We start from the raw sequence: 10,924 nt of genomic DNA on the forward strand, positions 1-10,924 counted from the left end.
GAAAGGGTTCACAGTACAATCAAATAGTGATTATATCTCTCTCAAAATGTCCACTGTACTTTGAGAACCAACAATGCTTTTCCTTTGTGTGGAAAATGTTTTTTTTATTTTTTTTTAATGTTAGCCTAGTTCTTGTTATCATTGTAAAAGTCTGTTCAATATGTTGTTTACTGTAGTATAGAACGGTGTGAAATTTCTCCAAATGGGATTGTATACATTACAAATGCACTATTAGATATTCCCTTGGCAGCAGATATGTGGTGCATGTGGTAAGCGCATGGTAGTTGCAGTCAGAAAATAGAAATCCTCCACCTTTTCATTTGCACTATATGTCTAGCCCTTCCACACTGAGCTTACATGTAATGTAAGCAACAGGTACTGAGTCACAAGACAAGCAATACAGCCACATAATAGCACGTCGTTGGCTGGAGACAATACAGATAAACGTAGCCATGCATTGAATGTTTTACAGCAGAATGTCACATTTACCTGCAGAGAGAAACCACTGTCGTGTAACATGCACCGAGCATGGACGTATTCGAGGGGTTTACTCCAGTTTTGCCATCTGTATTGCTTTTGTGATTCTGTTCTGTCCTCTTTCTGCACCAGGAGGAGTGAGCTAAACCTACACGAGGAATGGGTTGCATCAATTCACTTTTGTAGAATGAAGATTACAAAATGTCGAAAACACAATAAACCTTTTCTTAAAAACAAGATTTGTTTGGATCATTGTAAAAGTAAATTACCTAGCATGACATACGGACAATATATATATATATATATATATATCGACTTTGTGCAGCAAAACCACTGTTCCTGGTACATGAACTTGATTTTCAAAAGTCAACAAATTTGCGACAGCTGAACACAGGTAATTATCTCCAAGCAGAGATTCTGTTGAATGAACGTGTTTTTGCATAAATGTTGTTCATTTACCATTTACGTGCCTTGGAGGAAACATGAAATATGTTTAATGTTATCATAGATTATAGAAGATTTTATATTTAAATATCTGAATATGTACATTGTCATGTAGTGTGTTGTGTTGTCGAGAGGCCTGGGAGACATAGGAAGGCTCAGTACAATGGAGTAGTTTTCCCAATGCCAGTTGTGATTTATTTTACAAGCTGCATTTCACAAGGTGAAATTTTCTAGTGAAACTTTACTACATAAAGTACAAAAAAAAAACACAAAAAAAAACAACAACAACAACAACAACAAAATACAAACTTGATGCAACTTATACTGGTGTTAAAAACACACAAAAATATGCTGTGAGCAGCAAACCTGGCACTGAACAATGCCTAGTGGCACATCCACAAGAATCCCCACTCAGCACGAGATTCCACAGCAGAACATCGTCACCTACATAATATAAGTACATGTTCAAAAACTCATTTCTGACATGCAATCATCATAATGCAAACAAGCACAACATACAACCACAAAATCAAACATTTAGCACATCATAGCACTCATGTCTCTCTCCATTTTGAAAAATGGTATGTTCTGGCTATGCGCACTACCAGACACCCCAAAACACTGGCTCAGACAGATAAGATCTAACATACAGTGCTATAATTTGCAAAATTACCCAATAAAGAAATACTTTAAAACAGACAATGCTCTCGATTATCCTTCAAAACATTACCAAGTTGATGTTGGTATTGTCCATCCACATATACTGTATATTGTCCACATACAATAAATAATAAACTTTTCATGCAATCAGTACACCAAGTAAATTCAAAATAGCACTAGGCTGGCACTCTAGTGATGATCTCATTGACCAGGTTCATCATCACAGTCATTGAAATAATAATAAAAAAATCTTCCCACCTAGAGTCATCCCAGTAAATCTCAGCCATTTCCAGCCCTGCATGTGTATGAAATGGAATAAAAACATGTGGAGTGGAGTGCTAGGTGTATCTAATATTCAATGCATTCAACAAGTTATTGTTATTTTTTGTGATAAAAATGGTCAAATAAAAGCCCATCTTACAGGCTCTTAGCATGTCCATCATCCACTCAGCACAAATTCAATCAAAGATGGCCTCCACCAACATAAACCAAATAACAGCAGAATTAATGTCGCATTTGTGAGGAAAAATTGCCTTCATTAGCCCATCAAAAAGTTATATGGTGCTCAGGGGAATGGTGCTCTCCATTATTATATATAATATCCCATCCATTTTCATCTTGCACTTTTATATAAACGCAGGCTGTGACTGGGACCAGTTGCCAGTCATCTGCTGAGGTCTTCACTGAAAGTTGGATATGAGTTCTTTCCTTGTCTGTGTTACCTGTCTACTTTTTCTAATAGGTGAGTAAAGCTTCCACTTCCACCATTTAGTGCACAGACAATGGTCAGTTATTCTAAATATAAGCACCATGTTTGCAATGGCTAAATTGTATATGGGGCATCTACGTTGGTTATTTACATCTAAAATATATTTACTGGCTTGCAGATGGAGTGTACCTTAAACAAGTATGCAGTAAGCAAGATGTGCTGGAATATCTAAATCTCACCAGAGGCAATGAGAAATTCACAACTTGCCGTCCTGCACTGGACTGGACACACCCCACCGTAGTGTATGTTGATATTTACCTCTACGGCATCCTTTCTATGGTATGACTGCAAACAGACTACAAATGTTCTGTGTAAAACTGCCACGATTTAAGTTTTTTTTTTTTTTAAATTTCATTTACTTTTTGCAGATTGAAAAATCTCAAATCTTTGTACCTCTTTTATGGATGTCTGTGGTAAGTGTTAAACAGAAATCTGCAAATCTTCTAATCTGATTGTATTGCATAATTGAAAAAAGAAAAAATATAAATACTGGTTAAAATAATTTAGCTGCTTAAAGGATATTCATTTGCTCTAGATATGTATTTATTTATGCTTGCTTGCTCACTTAGAGCTGGAACAACGAACGAATCTCTTGGGATCCTAAGGAGTTCTGTGGGATTAAAAATGTGACTTTACCAAAAGAGATGCTTTGGAAACCAGACCTCTATGTTCTTGAGACGTGAGTATATACAAATGATATATCTCTATATATATATTTTTCTTAATTTATATAATACACACATTATACTTAATTGAGTACATTGTACATTGTACATCGTACAAAGTACATTGTTTATTAACCGTATAACATTGAGAGGAATTATGTACATACCGGTATATGTTGCATGGAAAATCTAAAATATGATGTATGTAGATTTGCTTTGACACAAAATCATTTCACCTGCAATGTTTCAGTGCAGAGAAGGAAGATGGACCACTGAACCCATTTTTGTTTATTACTCATGATGGAAATGTGACAATGGAGGACGACCATAAAATTGTCAGCACCTGCACAATGAATGTGCACAAATTTCCTTTTGATACTCAAACCTGCCATATAACAGTGTCTTCAATTAATCACTCAGGTGAGTGCACACTTAAAAAGTAAATATTCATTAAAAATATGAAAAATCTGGCCTATAAGATGATAAATACTTTCATGTTGGCAGATAATCGATAATTGAGTATTATTAAAGTCTAAATAATTGTGTCTAAATAAATAAAAACAAAACAATAATAAATCAAATTAATCATTTTTAATGCTACAAGTTAATTTAGGCATCATTGTAAAGTACATTTTGAAAAAGTGATATTCATTTTGATATTTGCTGAAGATTAGGCTACATTTAACAGTTTGCAACTATAGCCTAAGTGTTTTTAACTTCTAAATCTAAATGGGGAAAAAATGGGAAATAAGCATGCACCATTAAATGTACAACATCGACCAATATATATTCATTAGGCTATTGGTCGAGACTCAATGCAGATAAATTTAAAAAAATTTTGGTACCAATATGTACAACGCATTCTCATCCCAAGGCGTCATAAACTGACGCTTTTGACATTTCGTCTAAATCCAACGCACATGGCACCCTTAAGCGTCAATATATGGCGCTTTTCCACTGCATAGTACGGTACGTTCGGCTCACTTGTGGTGCTTTTCCACTGCATGGTCCGGTACGGTACGGCTCGCTTCGGCTCGCTTTAAATGGTACCTGGTCTGTTGAGGTTCCAAGCGTACCGTACCGGTACTAAAATGTGACGTAAAAACACTGCAGATCACTGATTGGTCAGACAGAATCGTCACTACCAGCGTCATTGGACACTAAACCCGCTAGATTTAAATAACCAGTAGACAACAGCCAACACGGTAGCATCTGTTTTTTAAACTTTAAAAAGAAATGGCTGAATCGTGGTCAGTGGACGAGGTGCAGACGTTCCTCTGGTTGGTTGCCGAGGAGCGGATCCAGCGAGAGCTGGATGGGGCAAAACCTGGGCAAAACGGAATGAAAAGGTGTTCCAAGAAGTAGCTCAGCTCTTAGCCGCACACGGCTATCACCGGACCTACAAACAGTGTAGGGACAAAATAACGATCAGTCCCACCCAAATGAAGGGGTACTAACTGCGGTGGAAAAGCAACCGAGCTAAAGCGAACCGAACCGTGCCGTACCGAGTCGAGTCGTACCACGCAGTGGAAAAGCGAAGCGAGCCGAACCGTTCCGCGCCGAGTCGAATCTTACCGAGCCGAACCGAGCCGTAGCAGCAGTGGAAAAGCGCCAATAGTTATGGGTAGGTTTAGGTCTGGGGTAGGGTTAGGGTTAGACCACTAGGAGGCGCCTTCTGGCCCATATCTGCGTCTCATATTGACGCTAAAGGGTGCCATGTGCGTTGGATTTAGACCATAGACTGTAAAAGATTTAGACGAAATGTTAAAAGCGTCAGTTTATGACGCCTTGGGATGAGAACGGGCTCAAATGTAGCCTATATTGTTCACACAATTGCTTATTGTTCAAGCAATTGCTCTGACTAATCAAATGCCATTTGCTGATGAATCTTCCATACTTTAGGGCATTCAAACTTGTGTTTACTTGCTTGTAGAGTTGCGGACTTCTGAATAAAACGAGAATCACAATTTTGTTGTTGTTGTATTGTTCCAAAAAGAGATCACGGATGCTACTTTCCAAAAGTGGTTTACTCTACTTTGACTTCCACCGTAGAGACACCAGTGTTTATATCCGAACTATAAACTTTTACTGTGATCGTACTTGTTAAAGGTTTAATAGACACAGGCAAATCGTTGTCATTTAGGAATGAGATTGCGTGGTTGTTTGAATCGAGATCGCGATCTTTTAACGATTAACCGTGCAGCTTTACTTGCTTGCCATATAATGTATCACAGATGTTAATTGTATCAAAATGTTGTTGCTTTCCATCATCATAAAAATCCCTATAAGTAGGCTATTCATTGTCACTCTGTACCAAGCTGCTTTCCTTTATGTGAAACAGATAAAGAAATAAAGCTGGTTCCTGCCTCCAATTCATCAAAAGCAACACAGGTAGCTCGGGAAAGCATATTAACCCAAGGAGAATGGGTATTCTTGAACATATCTGTCTCAATGGAAAAAGATAATTATGAGGGCCAAACATTTGACAGGATAAAGTACACGGTACTAATACTCATTTCGACCGTTTAGCATATTTCTTCTTTAATTCCAGAGATTATAGCCTCAGATGTTTGACCTCGCTATTGTCTCCTTCCTCTTTAGATTTCAGTCAAAAGGATGCCCCTGATGCATTTCATCAATTTTCAGCTACCGATATTGTTTTTCCTCATTTTGGACCTAGCTTCTTTTTTCATACCAGATAGAGGGGAGAAACTGTGCTTCAAAGTGACGGTACTACTGGGGATCTCTGTACTTTTGCTCATCCTAAATGACATCCTGCCATCCAAATCTCACAGATGTCCTCTGATTGGTAAGGGAATTCACGGTTCAAGGAAATGTTCCTTAAAACAGAGAAGTCTTTTCATATATCAGAGGTGCATAGATTGTCTTTGTAGTTTCATATAAACTCCCTCTTTTGTTCTGCGCAGCTACGTATGTCATTGTCATCTTTTCCTTCATGTTGTTGAGTCTTCTGGAGACAATTTTGGTGATATACTTAATAAATATGAGCTCTGAACAAGACACTAAGTGGGTTCAGAGACAAGAAGATCTCAACTGTGAAACAGGTACAGCATGAATGCACATCTTTCAGCAAAACGGAAACTGAACTGACTTTACTCTCATATGACTGTTTTTCTTTCAGATAAACGCAAAGGAGACAGCAGTGATCACATCTGTTATTCTGTAGTGGAGGCTCCTCTAGAGACTCTGATGTTGAAGGAAATATACAGCAAAGACAAAATGAATGACATGCACTTATTGCAGATGATTCTGGAAGAGCTTCAGACTATTAAACAGACTCTTCCTCCCCATACTTTAAAAGCCCAAACTGGTCAGAAGTACTGGTTAGGAATGGTCATATGCATTAACAGGCTTTTCTTTGTGGTTTATCTCATCTCAATTTCTCTCTTTCTTGGTTTCATATTTCGAGAGTGGAAAGTTGAGTAATTTCACACTCTAAAATTGAGCTGAATGCTCAGATTAGTGCATATAATATTACATACATTTTGTCTTCCTGCATACTGTTATTCTAGAAAGAGCTGCAGCATACACTTCAAATGATCGTGTGGTACTTTTTATCCCCGGTAACTCGCAATATGCTTGGCTTTGTGTACACTATACTGTGTTTATTATGTGAAATAAAGCATGCTTTACGAGATCCCCAGAATATTGTGACAAAACCTGACACAAAATGAATGCATTCTCTCTGACAGGGAACCAAAATTATGTTTAACATGGTAAATGTCTGTAATGGAGTGCATTAATGAAAAAAGCATTCATGTAAAGATATCACTTGATGCCAAGACCTCTGAATATTGACTTTTTTTTTTTTTTTTTTTTGACTTGAGAAAAACGTACACTGCTTTGCAGTTCTCCAGAGCTTAACATCGCAAAAAAAGAAGAAGACATTTTTGAACATTCGAAACAATTCCTTCTTGGCAAATGAACATTAATTACGTGGCAAGACCCTCAAGAAAGCTTCGCAAACAATCCTAGCATGTCGTGTTTAATATTCATAATAAACTCTCATAAATAGCACATTTCTGAGTGGCAAATAAACTCTACGTTAAAATATAATTTAACGTAGAGACTCGTATACAATATATTTCAATACAAACGTTTGGAATAATTCAGATTTTTGTTTTTGAAAGAAGACTCTTATACGAAAGAGAACATACTAAACTTTTCTGTTAAATACTCTACTTGGCAAAGCTGAATGTTCAGCATCATTACTCCAGTCTTCATTCTTATATGCTGATTTGCTGCTCAAGAAACAACTCTTATTATCGTCAATGTTGAAAGCAGATGTGCTGCTTAATATTTCTGTGAAAAAATGTCAAATACTACCACTCCAAAGTTTGAGGTAAAACAAAATTAGTAAAAAAAAAAGTAAATGTTTTTTTTTTTATAAAATCACTTATATAATTAGTAACGAAGACATTTATTATGTTACAAAATATTTTTACTCTAATAAATGCTGTTCTTTTGAACTTGTAATTAATCAAATTATTATCAATAAAATAGAATAAAATACATACCACGGTGTCCACAAAAATATTAAGCAGCAAAAACACTTATTAGGGCCCAAGCCCAAAGGGCGAAGGCCCTATTGTTTTCCTTAGGATTATTTATTATTATTATTAGGGCCCAAGCCCAAAGGGCGAAGGCCCTATTGTTTTCCTTAGGATTATTTATTATTCTTCTTATTATTTTTCTGCTACCTTTTGGACACTTTTGGAGGCCTTAACATGCTCAAAAACTCCTGAAACTTTGCACACATGTCAGAACCCGCGGCCATCAGGGCCGGGCTGAAGATGGTACCCGGGCGTGGCAGGGGGGCTCGACAGCGCCCCCTGGAACGGGGTCCGAAAACATGGTCCATAAATCAAACACGCTTGCATGTAATAATATGAAACTCGGTACACATGTAGATCTCCTCGTTTCATATATACTTCACACTCTTACTTTTTACCCCAGCCCAACAGGAAGTCGGCTATTTAGGGTTGTTGGTAAAACACACGCAATGGAATGTGAAATACTCCTCCTAGAGAATTCAAACAAACGGCACGAAACTCGGTCAGCATGAAGTCAAGACATTGAGGATGAAAGTTTGCGAGGGGATTTTTGATATCTCGAACGGTTTGGCCGTGGCGAGGAAACAAAATTATGGCGAGAAACGTGAAACAGGAAGTGTGTCATAACTACTGCATACATTAACTGATCTTGATGAAACTTCAACAGTGTGTTCGTTGTAAGAGGCCGATCACATGGATGTGACTATTGTGAGTCAAAATTATAGCGCCACCAACTGGCAGCAGGAAGTGTGTCACTTCCTAAATGCTTTGAAATCACCCTCTTATTTTTACCCGATTTGCTTCAAACTTTATGTGTATAATGTAAACACACGCCAGATGTAGACCTGTGAAAGGATTATTGATATCTTAGATACTGTTGCCGTGGCAACACATCAAACTTTAATATTCTTGTTTGATGCTTTTGAGACTCTTAGCATGCTTGAAATTGCATGAAACTCGACAGACACAGGTATGCATATGGTTCAGATCAAGCCGGACAACTTTCTAATTAACTGTCATTAGCTCAGACCAAGAGGAAGTCAGATATTTTGGTTTGAATGTGGATGTTTCTGAGAATTTTCTCTCCCTCTCCCTCTGACAGAGAGAATGCACCCTGCCATTCGTGTGTGTCTGTGTGGGGAGGGGGGGAGGGGCTCTTTTAGTTTAAACACAAAATTATACATAGGGCCATACTGCCCTCTTGTGTCCAAAATTATATTTATATATACATTATACATATATTTGGTATGTGACTGAGGACCGAGAGCTTTTAAATACGGGACATTGATAATGGCCACGTGCAGAGCGCTCGAGGGAATTCCTATGGAAGTAGGAATGAACTAAAAAACGTTCGCTCTGTTCTGCTCGCTCGTCGCCATGGACGCGCACCATTATGAATGCCAGTGCAGCCGCATACTTTTTAGTGTCACTTTAAAATTAGTGCAATAACGGGGCCGATTGCTTGAATTGTGAGTTCAATAGTCTATTATTTTTCACGGAAAACACAACAACAAAAGAGTACAAGGATAGATTCGCTGAAATAGGGGCTTTTACATAAAATAGCCTATTCCGTCATCATCTTTTCAGTCAGCTCTTCACTCTCGTGATTAATGAAATTTGACTCCTGTTGCTGATATTTGCTGCAACTTTCGTTCCGCTCACAATTTAGTAAGCAAACACGCTTCAAATGTGTTTTTATTTTATTTTTGTGTATATATATGTGTGTGTATATATATGTGTGTATATATATATATATATATATATACATATATATATAGCTTATGTTTCAAATATGAGTTAATTAACAATCGTTGGAAAGAATGATACTTTTAATATCACTAAACCGTCATTAGGTGTCGCCAGGCGACCGTCTTAATGAGCGAGTCATTGATTCATTCGTTCAAACGATTCGTTCGAACGGCTGAGTCATTCATGAATGAGACAGATTATGGATTGGTCGTTGAATCTTTGAGTCAACCGATTCGTTCAAAATGCTGAATCATTCAGTAATGAGAACGCGTTGCTGTGAGATGCTCGATGGTTCTGCTGTGATCTTTGTTTAACTATTTTCGCTGCTGAAACAGAAAAAAAAGTCAATATTGCATCTAAAATGTAAGTGATTTGACGTGTGTGTGTGTGTGTGTGTGTGTGTGTGTGTGTGTGTGTGTGTGTGTGTGTGTGTGTGTGTGTGTTGGTTTTGGTGGATTACAAGGTCTTTCCACCAGTTTACATACCAGCATTATAAGGACATTTGGGATTATAAGGACAAAGGACATGTCCTTGTAATTCAAAACCGTCAAATCATCAGTCTGAGTCTGAAGAACAACCTCCTGCTTTTTTATTGGATGTCCCTTTAAGTGGGTATACCAGTGTTCTGGTGTGTGGGTGTGTATCTCGTGACTGCCGCCTATCGGCCGGATCAGACGCTCCCGCTTTACACACATTTACACACTAATGGGCGTGGCCGAGTGGAAACGGCGGGCGATTCTCTTATTGGTTAATGACGCGCACGCGCAGTAGAGAGATTTATATGCTGGCTGAAGGTGGAAGCGTGCTCACTGCGGCTATGTGACAGCAGCCTAATTGGTAAGTACATTAAATATTATTACATTTTATATATTGATTAATATAAATTACTCATATCTATGTTTATATTTAAATTAAACATATCTTAGTGTTCTGTTGGCAGTCTTTAAAAATATTCACGCAGTCGAGCACGAGGCTCGTCATGGCACCCTGGAAACTGAATAATGCATTTATTGTTAATGAAAAGTTAATTAAGAATAATTATGAACAACTACGAGTTTCAGAAGAATGTTCACATCATTGAGGAAATCTGCTTTTTATAATGCCTCAATTTGCCTTAAATGTGCGTTGTGACAGGATTAAATTAAAGTGTCTGTCTGAACTCGTTCGTTGACGGGTGGAATGAAATCTATGGCGTCAAATAAAAAGTCAAAGATCGACATTTTATCATAAAATGTATTACCTTTTTGTAAAAAAAAAGCATAACAAACATACAATAGTTAATCCGATGAGGTACATTCGACGACTTTGTGGTGACTAACGTTAGCTGCTACTAGATTTACAGGCCCTTTTCACGATTCAAATGCATTTAAAATAAGTAGTTTCGAGAAGTTTCGACAGGAATAACGTTATATCTCAGCAGGGAAAGTATTCAAAGTTTCTGAAAATGTTAATTTGACATCTTTTGATGAAATTGACATAGTATAATTATTGTAATGCATATATTCACCCAAAAAAATCTTTGGGAAGTATACATTTAAACGTGTTTAATAAAAATAAATATATTAGTTGAATTGTATATGGCTGCC

At 37.4% G+C, this 10,924-nt stretch overlaps 1 protein-coding gene across 2 annotated transcripts; it reads left to right on the plus strand.

Annotated features, from left to right (window-relative positions):
* Positions 1–1,980: 1,980 nt before the first annotated feature.
* LOC130102784 (5-hydroxytryptamine receptor 3C-like) lies at positions 1,981–6,587 on the plus strand. 2 transcript variants are annotated; one of them, XM_056268831.1, is made up of 9 exons: positions 1,981–2,323; positions 2,469–2,629; positions 2,719–2,763; positions 2,920–3,029; positions 3,266–3,435; positions 5,357–5,517; positions 5,617–5,824; positions 5,943–6,080; positions 6,158–6,587. In XM_056268831.1, exons 1-9 carry the CDS (start codon positions 2,278–2,280, stop codon positions 6,460–6,462), a joined length of 1,344 nt encoding a protein of 447 aa, XP_056124806.1. In that variant the 5' UTR covers positions 1,981–2,277; the 3' UTR covers positions 6,463–6,587. The 2 variants fall into 2 exon arrangements, with proteins under 2 accessions (XP_056124806.1, XP_056124807.1); XM_056268832.1 differs by lacking the exon at positions 1,981–2,323 and having other exon boundaries at positions 2,467–2,592.
* The last annotated feature ends 4,337 nt before the right edge of the window (positions 6,588–10,924 follow it).

Source organism: Rhinichthys klamathensis, unplaced genomic scaffold (assembly GCF_029890125.1).
Source record: "Rhinichthys klamathensis goyatoka isolate OS25496 unplaced genomic scaffold, OSU_Roscu_1.1 h1tg000277l_1, whole genome shotgun sequence".
NCBI classification, from domain to species: domain Eukaryota; kingdom Metazoa; phylum Chordata; class Actinopteri; order Cypriniformes; family Leuciscidae; genus Rhinichthys; species Rhinichthys klamathensis.